At 46.5% G+C, this 26,437-nt stretch overlaps 1 protein-coding gene and 1 long non-coding RNA gene across 5 annotated transcripts in view; one reads left to right on the plus strand and one right to left on the minus strand.

Moving 5' to 3' along the window:
* The first annotated feature begins 862 nt into the window (after window positions 1-862).
* The window catches only part of LOC135912505 (uncharacterized), a 63,204-nt gene continuing 37,629 nt past the window's right edge, over window positions 863-26,437 (plus strand). Inside the window, exon 1 of the long non-coding RNA XR_010567697.2 lies at window positions 863-980. This is a non-coding gene — a long non-coding RNA (uncharacterized lncRNA). The remainder of the gene's footprint in view (window positions 981-26,437) is intronic.
* LOC135912504 (uncharacterized) overlaps window positions 14,422-26,437 on the minus strand; it is a 76,979-nt gene continuing 64,963 nt past the window's right edge. For 3 of the 4 annotated variants that reach the window (XM_065444963.1, XM_065444961.1, XM_065444964.1), the window contains 3 exons: window positions 19,552-19,622; window positions 17,952-18,041; window positions 14,422-15,341 (listed from right to left, as the gene is read on the minus strand). In XM_065444963.1, the coding sequence (XP_065301035.1) occupies window positions 15,201-15,341; window positions 17,952-18,041; window positions 19,552-19,608 (288 nt within the window). In that variant the 5' untranslated portion in view covers window positions 19,609-19,622 and the 3' untranslated portion in view covers window positions 14,422-15,200. Of the gene's footprint in view, window positions 15,342-17,951; window positions 18,042-19,551; window positions 19,623-25,783; window positions 26,062-26,437 lie in introns of those variants that run through there. The other variant, XM_065444960.1, reaches the window with a different exon arrangement.

The raw sequence follows: 26,437 nt of genomic DNA on the forward strand, positions 1-26,437 counted from the left end.
AGCGCACTACACGAAACGCATAAAACAACAAGATTTTTTTTTATTATATAAAAAACGACCACCGCACAAGAATGGTAGTGATACGGGTTTGTTGGTACATTTTGTATGTGTAGTTGACAGCCTGCTACAATTAATCATGGATGATGCCTCTATACCTATTTTTCGGCACACATCATGTATATATATATATATATATATATATATATATATATATATATATATATATATATATATATATATATATATATATACATGATGTGTGCCGAAAAATAGGTATAGAGGTAGAGTCAAAGTCCGTTAAGTAGGCAACTAATGCTAATTACCCTACTACATACTCGGGGCTCGCACTCGTATTTGTCTGCCGAACAGGCCAACATAATATACATGCAAACGCGAGAAGCTTGTGTTCTTGTGACGCGCATTCGCCGCGCGAGCCTTCCCGCGCTGTCTGAAAAACAATAATTCATGCAGGAAGACCTCTAGGAGTTCTCTAAGTATGTGTAAGCATTGTGCCACTTTCCCACCTTCACGCAACCCGTTGTCATTATCAATGTTATGAAACTTGATACGACCGGTATAAACGAGAGCCCTGCAGCAAGAGAACTGCAGTGGACAGCGGCGCGAGGGGAATTCATGAGGCAAGCAAACTACTGCAACCTGCGGCTCAAGCGGCGCTGATGGCGTTCCGATTATTGTAAGCTGGTATCGCTCTTAGCGCCTCATCCATCCGCTTCGAACCATTACGGCCATTACGCCCCACGCGAACCATATCTTGAACGCCATCTACGATGCAGACAGCATGTGCTGACTGGTCATAGCTTCGCGCGCTCTGTTCTCGCCGCATCGCGTTGAAGAGAGGCGTGCGGGCCCCTATCTTGAAAGCGAACTGCGAAAGCGGCAGGGTGCGGCGTGTGCTGAGAGGTTCGTGAGCGCTGTGTTCGCGCTGTTTCGTCCGCGTGGAAGCGACAGGCAACACGAAGGTAAGGCCGCTCGCTGCTGCGTGCTCTATCTATACTGTATGCGTGATTCCGAAGAATATATGCACTTTTTCGCTTCACTTTGCTTAGTGCTTGAGGCGTGTTTCTCCTGCGCCCTGGGTCGGCCCTGCGTTGCACTATATCCGGGATCGGCCCGCATTTTTGTCCTACGTGACAGACTGTTTTCCTCGTTGGAGAAGTATATAAATGCTTAAGCATTTAAAAGCACTCACTAGTGGCTTTACATAAAAAAGACAGCCTGCCCAGCATGTTTCCTCAGGTGGGTATTCGTTTTACTGCACCAAACCAAGTGATGGTGTGCGCCCTGCCTTCTTACGCTGCGGGCTTAGGATAACAGTAGCGTTACGCCTTTACGGTGGGTTTATTTTCGGTCTGCTCAGATAAATTTCCAGACAAGAATAGACAGTTGGCGAAACTGCGCTTGAGACACTAAAAATGCGCACAAATATTCGATGGAACGCGCATGTCACCTTCACAGCAATCGTTTCGTATCAATGTTAACAAGACTCCAACGAGCTTGGCAGTTTTCGCGTCCGATGTGTCGTTTTTTTTTTTTCGTGCGCGTTAACGAACTGCATTCGAGTACTAAGAAAGGCAAAAAAATAAAAGCAGCATGCGCCTAGCGTGCATTGAAACAAGGCAGCGCACGTGTGAATGCATGCCTCACTTGATTAATCTTTTTTCTGTCGCGCAATCCTGGAGTACTGGAATTGCTATAATGATGCTATGCTCACATTCACAGGCGAAGCATGTTCCGTTGCGAACAACACTGATTGCCCCTTCAGCGAAGTCATACATTGTATAGACAAATTATTGTGTGTTGTTGTGTCTATTAACTGGAGAGAAAACGATATAAAGTGCCTGTCATAGAACCCACGCGATTAGAACGTTATGCGGACGTCTGTCTCGTGCATACTGCACTGGGCCGCTAATTGTTTATGTTCCTGAGTGTTGGTGGTTAGTGTGTATAAAGACCGCGCTGTGCATGTTTCCTTCGTGTCTAAAGGCGTGTGTATAGATCGACGTAACATGTGCGCGCGCGCACACACAGGCTACGTCCTGCGTCGTGCTGCAATGTAACCCGCGTATACCGCGTGGCATATACATATACCTAAATATATACGGGAAGTTTCGCTCATGGGGACGCTGGTGCCGAATGCGGACACCATATTTTCTGGGACACGGTGCCCTTAACGGTATCGCGTTAAAAGACGAATTGTTTGAACGCGTGTGCGCAGACGTTATTGATATGTGCTTGCCACTTCAACGATCTTGTTATTTCAAGCCAAGTTATTTAACGGAGTCAACTCGTTCCACTGACATATTTAGTAATTTATATATGAAATTAATGGGTTCGGTTTCACGTGTTACAGTCATGCACATAGTTTTCTTTCTGTTATTGTGGAACAATTTAGAAACAGCATGTCTGACCTTATTGCCAAACGTGCCGGACTTCAACACTTGCTTGCGGAAATTTGTTAGAGCTTCATAAATTTTACCTTACATCGACATTCATTAAGTTGGATGACAGCGACCTTTGCCAAAAGACGGACGTGTGCATAGGAAGATGTATTGCACCTATACTGTGTATCTATTCTTATCACACCTTATTAGAACACTCGCCGCCGAACTACTAACAACAAAGGTGTGCAAAGGTTCTAGAAATGTCGCCGATTTTTTGTTTGTTTTAGAACGCAACCCATCCAATTTTAACCGAGGAGTCGCAAAAGTTCTGTCCATCCCAGAAAAATATCCGAAGCCCCTACAAATGACGCACGAATTGCCCAACAACGAAAGCATCCGGTTCTTGGACACGAAGTTCATTTTTGATGATGATCATTTGTGTTGGAGGTACGAGCCACGAGCTAACAAACCCATCCTCCCATTTACCTCCGCACACTGGAAACTAAGAGAGCGATTATAAATCTCTGCCTCAAGAATGCTTTCGAAAAATCATGCATCCACTTAATGCATGCCAGTTTGAGCCAACAATGCACTTGTTGCTTACAGGCAGAGTACGCCAGACAGATGGTAATTTCTGTAGCCTAAAAAAATTCTCAAGAAAATAAGGGCTACCAGTAATTTACATCCAGCCCACAAAGAAAAAGAAAATATTAGGGTAATCTTTTATCACAGGGTATCGCACAATTTAAACAAGGTAGCCGGACGTGTTGACGGGAAAGTGTTGTTCTCTGCCCCCGATAAACTGGCAAAGTTGTGCAAAAGCGTGGGCACAAGAAACAAGGGAAAACATTGTGCAACAGGCAACATCGCACCAATTATGTAGCATATAACGAAAGCATAGTCTACCACATACCGCTGTCGTGTAAACGCTTTTACGCAGGACAGTCAGGTCGGTGCATTAATAACAGACTGCTTGAGCATGCGATAATGTTATACAGGACAGGTGGACAATGTTAAATAGGACAGGTGGCAGCTTAGCCATTCACTGCCGAGATTGAAGATGCAAACCTAGGTTGGACCACTGTGCAATAATAGAAAAAAAATGAAATGACTGGTTCGGTAATACAAGCACATAATATTTATAAATTAGGTGATAGGTGCGTCAGTGAGGCATCAGTTGCACTTTCAGTAAAAAAGATACAAGCATTCAAGTCTGATGAACCAGTGCCTTGAACCGTAGATCAAACTCCAGCAAAACACGACTTTGCGTGCAGCCATCATTGTGCTTTGAGTGTTTTTTTTTTCAACGCAAGCTCGCCTAATAGTTGGACTCGAGACACCCTTTTAGAGCTGCCTTGTTCTTCCCGTCACTACACGTGATATTATACAGGGTGTCTCACGTAACTTGAGCCAAGCATTAAAAATATGCAAATGCCACGTAGCTTGGCAGAGCCAAGCTAATGTTGTTTGCCGTCATTTGGAGATACTGAGATTACTTTTCATTCCACTCAAATAGGTAACACATCTTAATTAATCAACTTCTCCAGCATTAAAATTACATGAAAAGTGTCAATCAGAAAATCAGGAACGAGAAGAAAGGGAGTTAACCGAGGGGCCCGATATTTATTAGTCATATAATAAGAAGCCAACAAACACTGACACCAAGGACAACATAGGGGACATTGCTTGTGCTTGATCAATGAAATTAAGAAACTATAAATTAATGGAAATTAAAGTGGATGAAAAAACAACTTGCCGCAGGTGGGAACCGAACCTACAACCTTCGCATTTCGCGTGCGATGCTCTACCAATTGAGCTACCGCGTCGCTGTTTCCCCATCCACTTTCTAGGGTATTTATGTGTCCTAGTAGAACCCTGGGAGTGTTAGCCAGCGCCACCACTCACAGACCTTGGGGGCGGACGTGGAACGTCTTTTTTGCCGCAGGCGTCACGAGAACGTGATCTTTTTGGGTGAAGGCAACTGGTCAATAAACCCACATATGCTACCTGAAGGCATCAATGTAGCCGGATGCGAGACCCTCGTTATGTAATGAACGAGAAGAAAGGCGGTTAACCGAGGGGCCCGATATTTATTAGTCATATGATAAGAAGCCAACAAACACTGACACCAAGGACAACATAGGGGAAATTACTTGTGCTTGATTAATGAAATTAAGAAACTATAAATTAATGGAAATAAAGTGGATGAAAAAACAACTTGCCGCAAGTGGGAACCGAACCCACAACCTTCGCATTTCACAATTTTGCAACCTTCGCAATTTCTATTAATTTATAGTTTCTTAATTTCATTTATCAAGCACAAGTAATTTCCCCTATGTTGTCCTTGGTGTCAGTGTTTGTTGGCTTCTTATCATATGACTATATATATATATGTGTGTGTGTGTGTGTGTGTGTGTGTGTGTGTGTGTGCGTGTGCGTGTGCGTGTGTGTGTGTGTGTGTGTGTGTGTGTGTGTGTGTGTGCATGTGCTACACGCTCTTCTGAGCTCCCATTTCTCTACCTCTATACCACGTGACCTGACTCACTCCATACATATGCGTTTTCCCCTTTGACACTCATAATGCTAACTCAGTAATAGCAGAACAGCGACAAGGAAAAGTAATGTAAGAAACATGATGAAGAGGTAGCGAGAGTGAGCACATTCGCAAAGGAATGACCGCTAACAACCACAAGTGTTTAGGGCTTGTGCTTAGGGCAAGTTTCTAAAATATATTCCTCCGAGAGTGGTCTAGCGTCGAAGCGGCTAATAGTAGCTCACGGAGCAAAGCATTGAGTGTAGAAGTGGCACAGAAAGTGCTCTACTCTATATATAGTCACCCTGTCGCAGGCCGCGCTGTTGGCCATTCCTAAGAAATTGTAAGTGCAACGCCCACCCATTGGCAATAGAGCAACACTGTTTAGCATTGGGAGAGTTCAACTGAGAGAGAGGATGATCATGGAGGCGAAGAGGCACTATTTACCACAGCAATAAGTTACTGATTACTTAAGTAAGTAAATAAGTAACTAGAGAAAGCGACTACCGAACATCGGTGGAAGCACATCTCAGCACATTGGGAAAGGGGCGACGGACATAAAGAGAAAGAAAGGGAAGAGCACATGTGGCAGGCTAAGCCGCAATTCAAGCTCTCGCGAAAATAAGCGGGCGTTGGTGAAACCAGTTGAATTCCAATGTAGATGCGTGATGTGGCCAGCAAACGGTCGGAGTCAATTCCCAGCATCCGTTCTTTGCAGTACTGCAGGCAGCCGCAGTTCACAGTAATAAACACTTCCTGAATACCATTTTTTTACAGTTACTTTGTCATCGGCCATACCTCGTTTCGCATTTTTTTAGTGGCAGGCGCTGTGAATCACAACTTCACTGTCGCGACAAGAACTTACAACTTGTGGTATCTTCTACTGGTCGCCTCCATCCCTCAATTCAGAGTCGGGCAGATCCGGCGTTTCTCGAACTCGGAGGTAAAGGACAAACGCGCAAGCCGAACATGCGACTCGTTCTCGGAGGACGAAGTGGCAGACGTGAAACCACGTGACTACTGCCAATGTCTGATGTTTCTCCCACGGTTTCGCCTATCCAAGCTCCCAGCGCTGCCGGTAAAACCGGCGAATTCTCCGGTGGGACAAGCCTTCGTTGAGACGCCAGCATGCAATGTCCCAGGTTGCCTAGGTTAGCTGTTATGACGTTGTGGGAAATGCTCTCAACCTCAACGAACTGCTCCGACGACAGGGCTCGGAGCGCCTCAGAGCACTCGAAGGGGGAGGAGAGCGATGGAGGAGAACCAACCAACCGAACGCAAGGCGCGCACCCCCTAGCAACCAGCCGAACACAACGCGGTTGACAAGAGCGGTCTAGAGCGCTCCGAAACGGCAAGCCGATGATGCCATTAGAGAACAAGACATACTTTTGGCTCTTACGATTGTGGGAATACTAGAAACATGGGTTTACCGAAACGATGTTCCAGGTAGAAAATTTATAATACCGTTTCTCGCCTTCTATGCGCTAAATGCAAGCAACTCTGCAGCATGCTACGGTGAGCCTCCCTTCAGGTCTGCGCTTATTGTACGGGAGCGCCAGCATAAGAAGACGTTAGAAGAGGCGGGTGCTGTCTTGGGTCTCGTCACAAACATATCCATTAAATATATCCATCAAACATATCCATTAGCAAACTTCCTGTCGTTTCTCGGAGGAAGCATCTCGTTAGATCTATGGAGACGTGACACTCAACGCCTGACGCTTCACGCTCGGCTCCACGAGCTTACTATTCGCGGCTTGTATGGCAGACTGCGCTCGGAGGAAAGTGTCCTGGGAACTTTTCCTAAGTGCTAATAGATGCTCACGGCCACAGAGACCAACTGCGCTTCTCGAAATCGACTGCACACTATATAGGAACGCTTGCGACTGTCAGCTGTCATTACTCTTAGAGTGGGTCCACTCTGGCTGTCCTTTCACTATTCTTTTCTTTCTTTTCACTTATGTTTTTGTTTTTTTCCCTCTAGTTGGCATCAGCGTGCAAAAGAGGAAGTCAAATGAATCGTTTTGAAGTGGGCACACTTTTCTGCCGTCCGCTGAAACCTGAATAGTAAGCAAAAAAGCTGTTTTCTTCGAAGACGTCCTGCGAATATCCAAGTTTCTTTATATTGCAATGTGTTAGATGATAAATTGCGTTGTGAATGATAAAATGTTAGAAGAGTAAACACAAGCGGAACTAAAGTTTACATTTCATTTAGCCGTATCCACTCAACGGAAATGTAGCAAGTTTTTACTTTAACGTAGGTGGTGAAGAACAAAGGCAATTCCAAAATTATCATTCGCGAATCTAGCTCTATACTTCGCGCACTTGGCCCCGAAAGAGAAGTAACGTTCAACGCACAATGATAGCGGCACGCATTGTAACCCGTCATTGGCGCTCGCGTTTGATCGGAAATGTACGCGAGTGTTCGCATGCTGAGTTAATAACACTCTTTCGCTGTAAGGTATGGCACAACATTCTGTAGATATGGCATACATGCCGGCGTTACGCCAACCGATAAAATTGTAACATTGGTTAGAAGCTGAAGAAAGGTCCCGGAAAAAGCGAAAAGGAAATGTAGTACACAAGCCTTAAATATTACCTGAAACATATTCGAAGAAGCCCCAACACCACATTGGAGTACCGACATAAAAGAGCTCAACACTGTTCCGATTACTGGTAAATAAAAAATATAGACAGCATGATACACTCCTGTAACACAAGAATGCGAAAGCCTGCTGCACATGTGGTAGTGCATGAAGTTATTCGATTGGAGGGGTCACACTTGCAAGCTTGACAGAACATAGCTATAACGGCGCGTTTTGAGGACAGGACACAGAAATAATGCACAGAGGAAAGCCGCCGAAGTCGATTCATATAGTCTTCTCCGCCCCTGAGAGACTGACGTATATGTTACCTGCTGTGCACTGCGCACTCACCTCGCAAAAGTGCACAAAAAGCACGTTGCGCCCCTTGTAAGCCGCCAAAAGGAGGTGGTATAGCGCATTCTACTCTATTGCGGCAAATGTTACGTCGGCCAGACTGGTGGATGTGTTAATGACCGTTTGAGTGAGCATAGTGCAAATGCGCAGGCTTTCGTATAAGGGGGTCACTTCTCCGACCATAGCAAGAGGTGCCCGTATACTTCAGTGTTCAGAGACGCTTGTATACTCGAAAGTTTCAAGGCTCAAAAAGAAAGGGAATTGCTTGAGGCATTTCGTATTAGGAAGAGAAGGAGAAGGTTGTATTAGCACCACGTCACTTAATTTATTGAGAAAAGAAGATATGTATTTGCACAATAAGTATGGAAGTCCGCGGATGTGAAGAGCATTGAATGTGTTCGAGCGTGGTTAGAAATCTGTCTTTAATCTTGCGCAGATCAGGACTTTCAGCAGTGAAGCGCTACATTATGATACGCCTTTGTGCTGACAAAATGCGCTGTGGCAAGGTTTTTTCTAATATTTCTGTGCAGCAACCCCTGCTCGTGTACTGTTTCCGCAGTAAAGCTCAGTTGAAATTTCTGCTCCAGCTGTCCTGTGTGCATTCTTTCTGTGTCCGGTCCACAAAACGCGTCGTTATAGCCATGTTCCATCAAGAGAGCGACCAACTAGCCCATCTATGTCTCTTAATTACGTTTTGCAAGATATAACGAGCCTCAGTGTGAAGTGAACGTATTGCAGTGTAGGTGTACATCCTCAACGATGAATGCGAGCACCTAACGCACTACCTAATTGGTACTTACTTCTTTCTTTCACTCTCGTTCCGTCTTTTTCTCTTTCTTTCGTTCTTCCTTCCTTTCTTTCTTTCTTTCTGTGTTCTTTCTCGCGTTCTTTTGTTCTTTCTTTCCTTTCTTATTTCTTTCTTTAGTTTCTTCATTGATGTTCAGCCATTGCACCTTTGCTTCTTTGCGGGTGTATGAGCCATTCCTGATTACGTTACTTTTTTCTCGGGTATGAACCATTGCTGCTGATATTTTTTGCGCCACTCGTCGAGTTCACTTGTGTCACTATTCTACTTTTTGACAAGTCAAGTCCACTTGTCGAAACATTGGCTCCTGCATTCACCTTGTTCACGTTTTGCTCGTCGTCTTCTACTTTCTTGTATCACAGACTAAATGCCGCTTTATTAAGGTATGAGACCTTGCAACGAGCGGCTTCAGGCTTTCACCTTAATAAAATATTACCTCGTGTGCCAATGTAGCCATACTGTTTGGGGCTACTTCCACCACGGGAACTATGTCGGACCTCGTGTTTCACTTGAGTGCATACGTATGTCAGCCCTAATTTTTATAAATTGCCGTGTTTTCTTCTTTAAGCGTTAACAATAAAAAGCCAAAATATATTGCGCAAAGCACACATCCGAATACTTCAGTACCTTTCGCTCTAACGCTCATGTCCGCGCTGCTCCATCTGTTACAAAGTACCGAAAAAATTATCCAATGTTTGTTCCCAGGCAGCTGTTTTTATTCCTGGTCAGAAAACCGAGCCTGATGCCACCCACGCTCAGAAATCTAATCGAGAGAGCATACAATGTTTACACACACCTTGCGTGATGTACCGTAGCACTGAGGAGCTTCTTGTGTAATGTAGGAGAGTCCATTGTAAAGGCATAAGTGCACGGTTGGGCACATGCGCCTAAAGTTCATGAGCTTGAAATACGCCAAGAAAACCTGTACAGCCATTCGTATCTGCTTTATTAGAAGCATACTGCACCATGAGTGTCCCGGCAGTATTTTTTAACGGCACCAAATTTTAAAACGTAGACCAGTGTAAATCTTGCTGACCTTATCGTTATCATTCGAGTGTTGAAATTGATAACCTCTAGGTACGGAACATCAACAGCAGCAACAATAGCCATCGCGCATGACCACCCCATCAATACGTATATTCATGTCGACTCTTTAAGGATGCACATCAGGCACCTCGCCCGACTCCCATCGCATCATCTCGCCTCCCTTCCTGCCGCTCGACCTAGTTCAGCGTTTAGCATAATTGTTTCCGCCAACCATGGAAGTTTACTGTCAAACTTCACACCTGCAGCACGACCATCTCTACCGCTGTGGTGCCAGCATCCACTCCAGGCCCTTCTTGTCATTCCCGGCATCAAAAAGAAAATGGAGATGTCATCTTTCGCCCTCAAACAAACCGTGCTCTCATTCCTACATGACAGACACAACGAACGCACCCACATTTACAAGGACAGTTCAGTCTCCTCTAAAAGTTCAGCCGGAGCGGTGGTACTTCCCGCTCAATCTGCAACCATCGAATTCAAGACGTCTCGCGTTACCTCATAGACGGCTGCAGAACTCGCAGCTATCCGTGCTCTGGAGTTTATTGGTCCCAAATCACCACAGTCATGGGCCATCTTTTGTGATTCAAAGACAGCTCTCCAGTGCCTGCTGTCCCCTTTCAACCACAGACCTAATGTGCAATTAGTCGCAGTCATGAGGCTACTCCACCATTACGCAATCGACAAAGGACACAACATCATCTACCAGTGGATACCGGGTCATTGCGGAATTTCGGAAAATCACAGTGCGGATGACGCTGCCCGGTCGGCCCACGATGGTGCCCAGATTATACCCTTACCGCTGTCAAGAGCAGATGCAGCCACAAGTCTTCGCTCTCTCGCACGCGAGCTTACGCAAGCTCTGTGGAACACCAGCGAATTCACGAACGCACGTCTTCACAGATTGGATCTAAGTTTGTAACTCCGTCTTCCACCAGGGTTGCCACGAGCGGAAGCAACACTTCTGTGCCGCCTATGGCTCGGCATGGCATTCACGAACTTCTATTCCATCCGCATTGGAATTTCCGGCAGCCCCGCTTGCAACACCTGCGGCTGCGAGGAGACGATCGCGCACCTCCTCTGTGACTGTCCTCGTTACAATGTGCCAAAAAAAGTGCTCGTGACCGCGCTCGAAAAACTGGACAATCTCCCCTTCAAAGAAGAGGAAGTTCTAGAACACTTGTCCAGACGGATTTTGGCACTGAAGCCTTTAGGGCTTTGCTGAAGTTTTTTAGTGCCTGTGAATTGTGCGACTGCCTTTGACTATTGTTGCGCGTAAAATCGCGTTACTGTGTAAATTTTCTTGTTTTTTTTTCTTCTTTCTCCTTTTATTCCCTTTACCCCTTTCCCCAGCACAGGGTAGCCAGCCGGTATTTACACTGGCTAACCTCCCTGTCTTTCCTTCCCTTTTGTCTCTCTCTCTCTAGATATGGAGTAAGTTGAGCAGTTGTTTGCGTAATGAACGAAGCTATGCGGTAATTAACTTTTCAATAATTGATCTTCGGCGGCTTGCACAAATTAGTTTGGAGTCAGTCCTCTAGATTATCTAGCTGATGCTTCGGTAAAAGCCACGCGAACAAATGTTTTGCAAATAATCTCTGAAAGCATGGGCCCTATGGCGTAAAACTTTCCCAATATATTTTTACTCCACTTTCCTGACGTCAAATTTACGTAACCGCCGACGCAAGCACAGGGCGGTGACGCGCAGCGTTGTCTGAACAGCCTAATCAAGCGTTTTCCTCATTCTCCTGACCTACATTGAACGCTTTTTCATTTCATTTCATTTCATTTTTATTCCTTAAAGACCCCTTAACGGGGTATTACATAAGGGGAGACTTCTTATTCTTATCTAATTGGCCGACAAGAGGCGAGGAGGATGCTCAAGAGGATATCGATGGGGCTGGGCCATTTCACTGAAAATAGATAACCGGAGGGAGAGGGAGTTGCCGTCGTCTGCGACTGGTCCGCTTTCCCTTACTTAGCTTGCAGTGGCATGACTAAAATTGCGGCGGCGTGCCGACAGTTCCTGCGCCGCACTTTACCCCAACTTTTCACCTTTCCATCATAGGAATGTTCTTGGGTGACGTGCAACAGACTCCTTAAAATGACGCTAAAACGGATCCTCAGCAAAGAAGAGTTGGCAGAGTGATGTCGTATACGTGCTGAAAGGGCTCGATAACGTTATACGGCCACGCAAGAAGTTTTGTTATACGCAAATAACCTATGGTCTCCGGCAGGGTCGAGTAGCCAATTCCGGAGCGATCGGCGGCAGCCATCTTCTATTCCTTTTGGAATGAAACAGCCGCCGGCTATTCAGACAAATAATCTAGTTTTGTTCGGCATATTAATGCATCTTTAACCCTAACACGTTACTTTGACGGAACGAGTTTTCGCGGTTTTGTGACATCGAGTGACAGAAAGGTGATGTAGTTGCAGCCTGAAACCTTTTGACCAATAGCAGACAATCAGAAATAATTATTTTCTTTTTGTTCGATCGAATCATGCATAATCAGTGTTCATGTCATGTGAGATTGGGAGCTATCGCGGTTTTCGTGACGTCGCATGGCAGACAGGCGAAGTGGGGGGTGGTCCAAGAAAATCTTTGACCAATCGCTGAGGACTCATTGCAGGATTGGAATAGAAAAGTTTGGAATACCTTACCGTTTTGTGCCCCATAATCGACGCAGAAAAGGAACGTCTGTATGGGTGACCTGACCGGGCCGAGCCTTTCCCGACATTTTCACCATGGTATCGCGCAGTCAGCACGTTCCGTGCCGCCAATCCGCTTTCCATGTATATCTATGTTGTTCAAAGGCAAGCAGTTTAAGATTTTAATGTCATTACGGCAGTGAACGTGTGTCGCCCGAAGTTTGCTTCTTCGCAGAAAGGATGCACGATGCAGTGATGGTGCCGATTCAACATGTCATTGCTCCGAAGACATTGCGCTGCCGCCGTGGCAACGATGATAACGTAGGCGAAACGCTTAGCAGCTTCTCGGGGGCCATGCCGATGGCGATGGTGTCATTGAGACGAAATACAAATAGGCAATATTAACGTCACAGGCGCTTTTCCAGCCAAGATGTACACCTCGGTTCCGCAATGCATTTGTCGTCTACGTGAGCAAAAAAATGTGGGCCGGTGACGGTGAACGTGCAGTATGGAACTTTCCTGTGGCGGCGGTGAAGCAGGCTTCAAGTATTCCGACCTTAATAATAATAATAATAATAATAATAATAATAATAATAATAATAATAATAATAATAATAATAATAATAATAAAGCACGATGAATTGTTTCAAGTCGTTGGATACATTGTAATCGATTGTGAACGGCATAGAAACTCACGAGCAGGAGGCATTGTCATATATGCAGAGGAGAAAATGAATGTACAGCCTTGACTTGCAAGAGGACAGTGTCGCCGACTGTAGGGATATCTGTGCCGTGCAAACCAAAGACGGAATTGTAAAATCTACTGTGTATATATCGGCACAAACAAGTGTGATATTGAGAAGTTATTTACCCCCACTTTGCATGGGTTAGCCGTGATGACACTACCCCCGTGATCACCATAGGAAACTTCGATGTGGGCATTTCAAAACCAGACAAGAAATGGTTCCCTGAACTTTCTGCAAGAGTTCGGTTTGAAGTGTCACACCAATCCAAGTCAGTCGACTGAGCAACAACAGTCGTGCATAAATTTAACTATAGCCAAGATTCTGTCTAAGTTGTGACGAAACCAATCCCTCTATATCGCAGTAATCACAAAACTAATCACAAAAATGATGAGAATAAATATAGGTCATCCTGCCTAACCCTGTGGGATGTGCTATAGCGTAGCTGCTCATCCACGTTGACAGAGTGGAATGACTCCTAATTGTTGTTGTTTTCTTTCGTTTTGCGTCGGCTTCGCTTTCATAAAGCGATAATGCTATAACGGCAGTGTCATTCGTTCTTGTCTCTGTGGATGTAAATAAGGCTTCAAATAAACTCTATATCCGCGCCGTGGTTGCTTAGTGGCTCTGGTGTTTGGCTGCTAAGTGCGAGGTCGTGAGATCAAATCCCGGCCACGGTGACCGCATTTCGATGGGGCAGAATGCGAAAACACCCATGTACTCAGATTTAGGTGTACGTTAAAGAACCCCAGATGGTCGAAATTGTTCCGGAGCCCGCCACTACGGTACGCCACATAATCATATCGTGATTTTGGCATGCAAAAACCGCATAATTTTCTACTTTGTATCCCATTTGTCTGCGAGAGTAGGTGAAAGCAAGGAAATGCTCTCTAACTCATGCACACGTATATACACAAAATTACATACACCACTCTCTCTCTCACACACACAGATACAGAGCCACACAGATACAGAGCTACACAGATAGCACACATGCTTGCCCCCACGCGCATTTACACACGCCCATGCATGGACACGCACACAAATCTACGCAGGCACGCACAGGCATACATACACAAACGCGCGTATGCTCGCAGACACACTAGTGCACACGCGGACTCACGGCACCAATGCTTCTCAACCACTGCTGCAGCTTTCTTTCTTGGCTATCATTTGGGAATGGGGTACAACGTGAATACAAGAGTAAACCAGAGACCACAAAAACAAGCCCTGCGCTCTTAGACAGGGCTTCATAGCAGTCCGATGTTGCCAAGAATGCAGGGTTTTCAAAGAATCAATAAGCTCGAACTCCTTGCAGCGTAGCACGGTTTATTTTCTTCTGAAGGAAAGCAGTATGCATGACCTAAAATTTAGAAAGTTGTGGATCGCAAAATAATCTCGAGCTCCAAAAAGTTCGCAAGAAATATATCGAAAATATATAATTTGTGATAGCGACTCCCATCACAGTACTGCTGACTTTCCTTCATTATGTTTTTTAGAGAGAGAGAGAGAGAAATGCGAAAGGATAGGGACAGGGCAAAATACAAGAATCATGTTCTCAGACATCAGTCTGTGAGGAAACGCCAATTAGGCTACAAAAAAAAAAACGAAACACCTGTCCTTCATTAGGAGTCGCCTGAGCCTGTTTTCTCGCTACGTAGATTGGTGACCTTAATGCTCTCGCAGCATCACAAGAAGCAGCGACAAACCGCAAATCCTTATTACTAGTATTCTAAGACGCATCTCGGGGTCATGTTCAGTTTTTCTCCACGGAAAAAAAAATGAAATATTCCTTACTTTTTGCGCACAAGAAATTAACATACTTTTATTTTCTGCTGTCTCGTTATCAGTTCTATGTTTACGAACTGACCAATGAGCGCCGTAAGTAGCAGCACCAGCTAATAACCGCCGCAAGGTGGATATTATTTACAGAGTTATCACAAGGCGCGAGCGGCGCCATAAATATGCACGACCTCGATCAGCGCCGCTCGGGTCTAACGCGTCGTTGGTCCTAATTACACAAACGAAAAACTACAAAGTGTCCGTCCTGGCGAAAGCGCTTGTGACGTCACATCATTCGCGCGCGTTGAATCACTCGGTGTTCTCGTCGACCTTGGGTGTCACGGCGCCGCCCTCCTTCGCGTCTCCGCCGTCGTCTTTCGCCGGGCGATCTTTTCTGGGTTTGTCCAGGAGGCACAGACCGTTCTTGCACACGCCTTCGTGCACGAAGAACTGCAAAACAAGGAGTTGATTTCAGATACGGCAGGGACAAGCACCTCTAACGCCTGCGTCATCAGCGAGATTCGATGTCGCTACTCACTCATGCCGTATGCATGCATGCAGAAATAGAAAGGTGAAGCTTGATTATACAGTGGCAGTGGCAAGGAAGGTGTGGAAGCAGAAATGATCTCGGGAAGACTCTGTGAGGCTTTTTGGTTCTGCTTGCGACCTTAGAGTGAACACTTAGGAGCGCCTGTGACGTAGTACTGCTTAACGGGGTGCGCAGGTTCTATGCTGGAATACAGTTAGCGCGTTTTCTTTTAAATCTTTTTTTTCGATGGATTGCAAAACAAAGTGCTTAACCGTTATTTTCATGTATTTTTACTCGTCATAACTCGGTAGCCTTCCGCTAAGTCGCTCCCGCGTGCTTAGGTATGGGTTTGCTTTTGTCCATTCTTTTATTTTCTTTAATTTTTTGCATGGAGCCACTACGACAGTGTAAACCAGCCCATGGAACGTTCCAAACACTGTAGCTGTTGCAAGGGAGTGCTATTACTGAACAAGCATCAAATTTCCTTGCATTAGTTTTTCTGTACTACAATGTCACATTGAAATTAGTTAAATACAATGCATGTATTAAAAAATAAATTATTCACACAACTGAAACATGGTGCCATCATCACGTGTCAGGAAAAAATAACAGGCCACCATCGCTTTGCCCTTAGTACTAAGACTGCACTTCGCTTAAAGGGATGCTGAAGAGTGAAATTATTGGAGCTGTATCAGCAAATTAGCCTTCGACAATACCGAATAAGTTACCCTTACTGTGAGAGCACACTTGGTAAGCAAGAAAAGACTCATAAAACGAAGGTCGAGTGGGGATGCCCCCTTGAGGTTTCCGAACTTCCTTTCCATGAGAGTCATAACTTCTGGCGGCGTCTGCGCGGGCCTACTTAACTTTTTATTGGTAAAAAGGGACTACATTGTTTTCTGAAAAAAGAAACGAAGGAGTGCATTTTGGAAGTCTTAGGAAGTTTTAATGAGCCACAGAATTGCGTAATTATAGGCCCACTAGCTTTTCTTTCAGTATATTATGAAATATTCACCAAGATAATTTTCAATAGAATGAAGGCAACAATTGGCTTCATTCAACGAAGAGAACAGGCTGGCTTCTGGAAGGGATATTCTGCAATGGATCACGTCCATGTCATCAATGAGCGCGTTGACAAATCTGCTGAGCGCAGTCAACCTCTCAATACTGCTTTCATTGATTATGAAAAGGCATTTGATTCAGTAGAGATACCAGCAACCATAAAAGCATTGTGTAATCAAGGAGTACAGGAGGCACACGTGAATATCTTTGGAAATAGCTGCAAAGATTCCTCAGCTGGCTTGGTTTAGAGCAAAAATTACCTTCCAAGAAAGGGGTCAGGCAAGGAGCCGCAACACTTCCAAGGCTATTCACTGCACGCTTAGTATTCAAGCTATTAGACTGGCAAGGCTTAGGAGTGAGGACTAACGGCGAATATCTCAGCAACTTCCGGTTTGGAGAAGTTGTCCTGTTCGGGAACACTGTAGATGAATTGCAACAAATGACTGAGGACTGTAATTGAAGAAGTGCAAAAGCGGGGTTGTAGATAAGCATGCAGAACACGTAGGTAATGTTTAACAGCCTGGCAAGGAATCAAGAATTCAGATCGCCAGTCAGCCTCTAGAGTGGGTATAGGAGTACCTTTATCTATGCCAATTACTCATAGGCGGCCCTGATCATGAGAAGGAAACTTAAACAAGAATAAAAATGAGTCGGAGTGCATGCAGCAGGCTACCTCCAGTTTTTACTAGAAGCTTACCACTGTCGTTGGAAAGGAAACAGTACAATAACAGCGTTCTACCGGTGCTAACATATTGGGCAGAAACATGGAGCTTAACAAAGAAGCTCATAGAACGAAAAAAGTTGGGCCTAACGTTTAAGGCAGGAACAGAGCGGTGTGGGGATCAGAGAGTAAACGGGGGTAGCCGATATTTTAGTTTACATTAAGAAAAACATTGCAGCTGGGCAGGCCATGTATTGCGTAGTGTAGATAACCAGTGAACCATAAGAGTTACAGAATGGGTGCGCAGGGTACGAAAGGGCAGTCTATGACGGCTGAAAATTAAGTGGTGTGATGAAATTATGAAATCAGAAGGTGCAAGTTGGAATCAGCTAGCGCAATACAGTGGATTAATTGTATGTCGCTAGTAGAGGCCTTCGTCCTGTAGTGGACATAAAAAATAGGTTGATAATTGGGATGACTGAGCCACAACGGAGAAAACACGGGAAAAACTCTGAAATCCGGAATGCCACAATGACGTACAGGTGATGTTCTTCTTAGGACGCTAAATTGAACAAATTGAAATTTGACCCTAATTTATCACATAATCATGAATATATTACCGCGAAATAAATGAAAATTGACTACTTTATAAAAGACATTCACCAGCCTCGCTTAATTTAGAGTTTCAGGTTACTTTACCCTTGAGTGCCAACGAGACGTGGTGCGTGTACCGCTTGCTAGACGAAAATGCTTTCTGTAATGATGACGTAAATTCTGAGGCAGTGAGAAAACTCGCCGCGTCGCTTACCCTGCAAGGGGTGCCGTCCTCCTCCATGCCCATCTTGATGTAACCTTCGGGCATGTGGCACAGGTAGACGCAGTACGGGCGCACTTTTTCCTGCGTGGATGCGTGGAAGCACACGTGAACTCGCTGCATTCGTGTGACTCAGCTGCGTGTCTCAGCTAGTGGCTTTTCCGAGACCGCGTAGCATTATCGGCAAGCAGGTAAAGGGAGGGAGTTCCAACGAAGTAAACACTCGGGGGCCTGATAAAAGGCCATTAACGTTCGCGTGCTTAGTCGCGGTAAAGGAACGGGTGGGTGGAAGGCGTGGCGAGAAGGCTGACGTGTAAGCATGTCGTGGGGCTTGTGGAAAAGTTTAGCTGGTTATTAAGCACAGTACATGTCATGATATCATCTGCATTACTCAACTGCGGGCGCAGAAGGCCAGTTAGTACCTGAATATCACTAATGAACGAATTAAGTAACTACAATTAAAGTATTCCAATGTAACTTGCTCAAGGATATTGCTGCATGCACGTTCGGTAAATTCAAACCACCGAGCAAGCGATGATTTCCCTCAAATCTCGTGGCCAGCTCCCGTTTCGTCAAGGTATTGTTTCGCAGCGCCGAAAAATGACATTGTGCGCCAGTTCCCCCCCCCCCCCCCCTCTCTCTCTCTCTCTCTCTCTCTGTGTGCGTGTGTGTGTGCGTTTGTATGAACGTACATGTAATGTAACTGGGGATCTGCTCATGTTACTTTTGCGTGTTGCGACCAGTTCGGTCATAATCGGAGTTCGTGATTCGTCTGTTACATCAATGTTTGCTTCTTTTATTTTTTTTTACTTTCTATTATTCCGTGACGTCTGCTCGTGCGTGGTTCGCTCTTCGTGAATGACTGGAAAAGGCCACACGTGACAGACTCCTTGTGCCCGGCGGTAAATAAGAACGTTATGCTTGGCTTGGTCTCGGCATGGCGTGATACTTGCCATTCCGACATGGCGGCGTGTATGCTTTGTTCAATGTTACGTTCAATTTCGTGTCCCTCGTCGAAATCACGTTGCTCTCAGATCTTTCTTTTTTTTTTCAAGCTCTCTCGCCTGTAGAAACCACTGAGGAAACATTCGTGTCGAGGAAAATGTGTTGCTGTGTTCAGGAGCCAAATTAATATTTGTATTTTTGATGCGCTTTTACCTTACGTCTCGGAAAGCGATAATTAGCTTTCTTTCTGTGTCGTTTTTACTAGATACAAGTGTTATTGGCCTAAAATAGGAAGTCATACTTTTGCAGCGTAGGGAACCTTGATCCCTGAAAATGCATTGAAAGAGCGTCACTGAATGGCACGATTGGCTTTTAGAATGGCAATCCATTTCGTTTATGGAGGGATTGCAGAATTTCAGCAGCACGTCTGCTGAGAGGTAAAAGAAGTTTTACCGTCGCAAGTGTTGTGCCATCTGAAACAGCATAGGTACCCTGGAATCGTTATTCTGACTTTGACTCTAAAATTATTGCGCAGCAATTTCCAGCTTGAGTTCGCTGAGGCATTGAGCTATTGTGACAAAGTACACCTCAAAACTTAAGCCGGGACAAAATGAGTTAAGTGATGTGAGTCCCGCCGTATCGCACTCACCACTTTCGTTCGCAGTCTATGGCACTCTGGGTCCGTTGTCAATGCAGCGCCGCTCATCTCTGCAAACGTGCCTGCATCGCAGAGATTGCACATGAATCTTCTAGTGTAACTCTCGCAACGTTCTTTAGATATCACCTGTGGCTGATGGCATAATTCTTATCCTTGCGCTGCCTTATTCGAAGAGGCGGACACTGCTAGCGCGGAAAATCTATACACATATTCAGTTCAATAACAAAAATTCACTATTCACTTTCTTCATCAGTTACTTTACAGCGCAAATTGCAATTTACGGAGTGCAGCAGACGAGTTTGCAAGACGCATCCAGCTAAAATGAATTTCCAGGATGGCACAGCTTTTGAGATAATGTTTCCCAAAGTGTCAGCCACAAGGTCGGGGAGTGTGCACGTTAATTGACAGGAGGCTTACACACTTGTCTCACGACCTGAAGCTGGCGAGTTGCAAGGTCGAATACGTCATGTCGGAGGTTGTGCTCAACACGAGACAACGCAACCAGCGAAGAAACAGCGTCTTTATTCTCAACATCTACAGCAATCCCAGGCACTCGCAACAGCAGTTCAAAACGATACTCAAGAAGTCCGTCGACCTGGCCGGCACCCATCCCTTGGTCGTCGTCGGAGATTTCAACGCACCGTACGGCGTGTGGGGGTACGTCTACGACACGAGCAAGGGCCGGGGTCTGTGGCAGAACGCCAACGAAATGGACCTCACGCTCATCACGGACAAGGCGTTCCCCACCCGAATCGGCAACTCGGTGAGCCGGGACACCACCCCCGATCTGGCGTTCGTGAAGAACGTCGAGGGAGCCGAGTGGAGCAACACCGCAATAAATTTTGGCAGTGACCATTATGTGCTCGAGACCCGCTTCGAAGTCACCCGAAGTAAATCCAGGGAATTCACTGTCACGGACTGGGACCTTTTTCGCAAGCTCCGCGGCAACGACAGCGCACCCGTCCCCAAAGACCTGGAAGATTGGTGCGAGCGAATCAAGAGTGACGCCGAGTCATCCACTAAGAAGATCGTCAGCGACCTGGAGGTAGAAAAGATGGACAGTAGGCTGGCCCATCTGATCGATGCCAAGCAGGCGCTGCTTCTAAGATGGAAGGGACAAAGGTTTAACCGAAGATTGAGGAAAAAGATCTCCGAGCTTAACAAGGCCATCGAAGATCACTGTCGGACCCTCGGCAAGCAGCAATGGGACGAGGTCTGTGAATCGATAGACGGGCAGATGCGTAACGGCAAGTCCTGGGGCATGCTTAAACATCTCCTCGACGAGGGCAGCACGAGATCCAGCCAGAGACACACGCTCGCCAGAGCCCTGCACGAAGCTACCACATCCTGTTCCGGGGACGAGCTGGTTGCCAAGCTCATGGAGAAATACCTTCCCATAAAGCGTGGAAACGAGGAAGACCGGTTTCCTGACTACCTCGGCCCAAGCCGTCCGGAATTGGACGAAGACTTTACCGTGGGGGAAATTAGGCAAGCCATTTTCGCGCTCAAGGGGAAGTGTGCGCCAGGTGCCGACAGAATCACCAACAAGATGCTGCGGAATCTTGACGACGGTTCGATCGCATACCTCACCGAGAAGATCAACGAGACCTGGAAAAACGGCAGCGTCCCAGAGCAATGGAAGACCGCCAACGTCGTCCTGATCCCCAAACCCGGCAAGGCTCCGAACGTGGACAACCTCCGACCGATCTCTCTCACCTCCTGCGTTGGGAAAGTGGCGGAGCATGTCGTCCTCAACAGACTAAACAGATATCTCGAAGAGAACAACATCTATACTCACAACATGATTGGCTTTCGTGCCGGCCTCTCGTCGCAGGACGCCATGAAGATGATCAAACATCAAATCATCGACGGCAGTACCAGAGACACCAGGGCCCTGCTCGGACTCGACCTCGAGAAAGCCTTTGACAACGTTCTCCACGAATACATTCTGGCCTCCGTGGCAGACCTCGAGCTGGGCCCCAGACTATATAACTACGTCCGTTCGTTCCTGACGGGGAGGAAAGCGAAGCTGCGGATCGGCGACTTTGTCTCCGACGAGTTGCTCCTGGGCCCACGGGGCACGCCGCAAGGCTCAGTCATTTCTCCTGCACTCTTCAACATCTGCATGATCGGCCTCTCGAGGAATCTGGCCCAAGTTGAAGGTGTCAAACACACCATCTACGCAGACGACATCACCATCTGGTGCACCGGCGGCAGCGAAGGGCAAGTGGAAAGCGCCATGCAAGAGGCGGTAGACGTCACGGAGCAGTACCTGCTACGCACCGGACTCAGATGCTCCCCGACCAAATCTGAGCTTCTTCTTTATAGAAAAGAAAAAGGGCGAAGACCCAAGGGCTGGAAACCGGTCTCGGAAAGTGACATTCACCTGTTCACTCGGAGCGGTGACCCGATACCCCGGGTCGACACCATCAGAGTCCTGGGTATGTTTATAGAATCACGCGGCGGCAACGGCACTGCGTTACGCAAGATAATTGCGAAAACCGACAATGCTTTTCGCCTTGTCCGAAGGGTCACGAACAGACATCGTGGCCTCAAGGAGGACAACCTGCTTCGGCTCATCAACGCCTTTGTGCTGTGTCACTTCACCTACACGGTGGCCATGCACAACTGGCTCAGAGCCGAGCGGGAAAAGCTTAATGCCCTCATTAGAAAATTCTTCAAGAGAGCCCTCGGGCTGCCCGTCCGAACGCATACAGAGGACCTGCTTCGGCTCGGCGTACACAACACCATGGAGGAGATAGCCGAGGCTCAGGAACGGGCCCAGCTAACTCGGCTGTCCACCACGTCGGCCGGCAGGCGTATCCTCGAGGAGCTCGGACTCGCACCAACCAAGAACTTGGCTGAAGACACCCAAATCCCCAGAGAAATAGGGGAGAAGATCGTGGTCGCCCCTTTGCCCCGCAACGTTCATCCCGTTCACAACGCAGGTCGTCGCAAGGCAAGAGCATTGAATATGCTAAAGCAAGTAAACAGGGACAAAATCGCAGCAAGCTTCGTGGACGCAGCTGCATACCGAGACGGCAAGGCTTTTGCGGTTTCCGTCGTTGACACGCTGGGTAAAGTTATCAACTGTGCTTCCGTCCGGACGACGAACCCAGAGGTGGCCGAGCAAGTGGCCATTGCACTCGCCATGCAAGACGGTCGGAGAGACAGGGTGTATAGCGATTCGAAAGCCGCCATCAGGGCATTCCAGAAAGGCCGGGTAGCCCGGCAGGCAGTTCAAATTCTGAAAGGCGCCAAACACGGCAACACCTCCATGCACTCGATTTTTTGGTTCCCTGCACACGTGGGGGCGATTGAGGGGGTTCCTCTGAACCTCAACGAGTCTGCCCACGAGGCTGCGCGTGGCTTTACCGACCGCGCTGCCCTCGGGTCGGGCGACTCTCTCCCTGGACACCGAGACGCTCCTCTCACACACAACGAAATAACTAAATTCTTCTACTTAGAGAGAAGGGTTTTCCCCCCGCCTCACTCCAAGTTAAGCAGGCCGCAGGCGGTCACACTAAGACTTCTGCAAACGAACTCGTACCCAAATCCGGCGACCCTTAATAGCATATATCCAGAGATTTATACCAATTGTTCTTGCGTGGCCTGTGGTGAGGTAGCTACGTTGCCTCATATGCTCTGGGAGTGCGGGTCGCTGGGCCCGAAGTTCACCAAGGAAGAGTGGGACGCCCTCCTGCGCAGTCCCGTCTTTGAGGATCAAATCCTGGCCGTCCAGCGCGCCCGCGATCGGGCCGGCAGACTAGATCTGTCAGTCCCGTCGTGGGATTAGCCAGGTGCGCGTTTTATCGCGCTTTGCTGGACCAAATAAAAGTTTATTCACTCACTCACTCACTCACTTCCCAAAGTGTTGGGCGTTCCAGTTACTCCTGTGCTTCAGTGCAGAAAAGAGCGTTTTGTTAAACAAACAAGTGGAACAACAGTGCTCTTTTAGGACAAGTCTTATGGCGCGTATCTCCAAACTAGCGTCATTCTGGATATTCATTCAATGCGGATACGCCTTGCAAACTCACCGGCTACAATTCGTAATTTATATGTTCTGTATATGTACTGAAAATGCTATTAGTGAACTCTTGCTTAATAGTTTAATATGCGCTTCCATTTCTCGTGCAACTAATGTCCGCCTCTCTAAACGACCCAGCAGAAGGACTGCGATTACGTTATTCGCAACAGCTTATTTTATAAATTACATAAAACTTTAAAATAATTAGCTCGTATATAAATGCGATTCCACATAAATGCTGTATACATGTTATCGCGACTGTGGCGATAAATGAAACCCGTCGTCTAAAATAAAAAGGCCCATCTTTCCTGCGTGATTATCATAGCGGCTTTCTTTTCTCTTCATTTTATTTATTTGTTCCTTTATGGCCTAAATATATACCTTAGAGGTTCGAGTGCAGGCCATACAGAGAGGTATAATCATCGGAAAATTTTAGGACTGAAGATATCATAGAAGTATGCACTTTTTACAGCTATGACAACTGAGAAAGTATACAAAATTTTCAGCGATAGTGTATGGACATTGAAGATAAGTAGACAGGGTAAAACAGCATGTGGTGGCAAAAATTAGAGAGGAAAAATTTCGCGCCCGGTCACGAAATACTAAGGAAAATGGAAAAAAACTAAATAAAACAAACAGGAATGGACCAAATGGGCATGCTTACAAAATATGCGTGACGTATCTATTCAGTAATTGTGGAGCCATGCGACGACGTTAGATAGCTTTTAGCGCAATTTCAAGGGATCGATAGATGAGACTATGTGTTCGGGTAGGGCGTTTCAAAAAACTGTTGTACTGGGAGGACGCGGGTGGGTTCAAAGATGACGTGGTAACATTTATTTAGACGAACTATATTCTGGCTCTGGTTAATGCGGGGACATACATTACCATTGTGCTTTTAAGTGCTCATGGAGTCCTTCTGGGTGTTAGTGAAAAGAACGACGGAGGCAAAGGCGCAAGCTGCCACGTCGTCACGCGAACGAAGGGAGGCCAAATTTTAGTGACGGAACACGACGTTAGTCGAGTATTGAGGGATGAAGAAGCGAGCGGCTTGATTTTCGGTCCATTATAGCCGTGCGGTGAGATAAACCTTTGAGAAATACCAAACCGAAGACGTGAATTCTAGCTTTATGCGGGCGCATGTTAGACATGTAAATTTTTTTTTATCCTCGGCAGATGCGGCACTTAACTTTCCCCGCAGACAGACCAATGTTCGTGAAGCATTGTAAAGGAGTGTCTCGATATGTGTTATCCAATTCAGCGATGGTGTCGTGAGAACTTTAGAATACGATGATGTGGCGTCAATCGGGGCAGTGTTTATACGGCAGGCATTGCCAATAATGGTGTGCTTACAAGTAAAGGTCATTAGTTTACACATATTAAGGTTGAGTGTAAAGTGCAAGACGGTTGAGGGTAACACGAAGTGTCTGCAGTGCACTTCATTGAAATGTAAATTACACAGTCATCTGCAAAAATACGTAATAGAGAACTGAGAAACACCTGATATTAAAGAAGTAGTAGTTCAAGAAGCTGTAGATTATGTTTGACGCGATGAATGGTCTTTGAGAAATCTAAGAAAGTTGCGTGTACATGTAGGACAAGATTTATGTAGCGCATGAGAACACATGTGAATTCAGCTAGCTGACTTTTGCATTATCAAAGTTTCCGAAATCAGTGTTGATGGGAGTAGAACAAGTTAACTTAATCAAGGTATATACATTGCGATATCTTCTAGAAGCTTAGGTGTACTGCTGGTTAGCGCAACCACTATGCAGCCGAAGGGCCCTAATTATGAAGCAACTGGTTTCTTATTTGTTATTTGTGTTACAGCGGCTATATTTTAGTTTTGGTCTTCACATCCTCTTACCAGTTCTGAGCTGTGCTGCGAAGGCTCGTGCCTGCCGATGACTAAAGAGAGCTACATCTGTGCTCCTGGGCTTCATTTTAGTGTCACCAGGTATCAGAGATAAACAACGGTGCAGCCCTTCCTGTCGTGTCTGACCGGTTCACGCAAGCTACATAGCCTTCGCCGCGCTACACCCAGTTGGTGAGACGAAAATATAGTTTTAAGATGAAAGATGCATAACGTGCACCGAGGCATAGAGTTCTCAGGCATAATACATTTAAAGTACGGTCGCTCTATGCATCTACTACTACCATACTGACAGCCCAAAACGTGACTCAGCCATCACTTACCCAAAACAACGAGCAGAGCGGCGCAGGCTACTGTCGTCTTCATGTCTGTACCGTTAGGTGTGTCTTTAGTGCGTGAGCGGGGCGAACGTCAGCTGGTCTAGCAGACTGCAGTACGCACGCAATGCTCCTGGCAGATGGTCTGCACCTCGATTCACGCCTACAGTGTGAGCAAGCCGGCTTCAGCTCGAGAATATATACGTCTGAGTGAAATTCCTCCCCTGCTTGCCGAGACGCCCGTTGATATCGCGAGAGAGAAGCTTCAAACGCAATTGTATATACGCGTTAAACGAGGGAGCGAGAGCTCCACGGGGGTTGGGATTTCCTCGAAGGTTGTCGTGACAGGCGCGAGGAGCGTTTCGAGAGGGGACGACCTTGATAGGGTGGGTGGGGAGGAGGGGGGGGGTGTTATGACGCCACCTCGAGCGTCGCCCTCTCAACGCGTCGACTACGATGCGTCATGTCGGGAGAGGAGATGTCGAAAAGTAATAAATGTACCGGGAAATGTAAGGAAATCGCAGCACGCAAACGAAGGGGCTCCGCCTTCGGCTGTTTTGTTTGGCGCCCGTCGCAAAAACAAAAGAACAAATGCAAGTGAAAGACGCTGTCTCTTCACAGACTTCACGCTTATCCTCCTAAATTGCCAGTTTCCTCTTT

The sequence above is a fragment of the Dermacentor albipictus genome, chromosome 2 (genome assembly GCF_038994185.2).
Source record: "Dermacentor albipictus isolate Rhodes 1998 colony chromosome 2, USDA_Dalb.pri_finalv2, whole genome shotgun sequence".
Taxonomy (NCBI): domain Eukaryota; kingdom Metazoa; phylum Arthropoda; class Arachnida; order Ixodida; family Ixodidae; genus Dermacentor; species Dermacentor albipictus.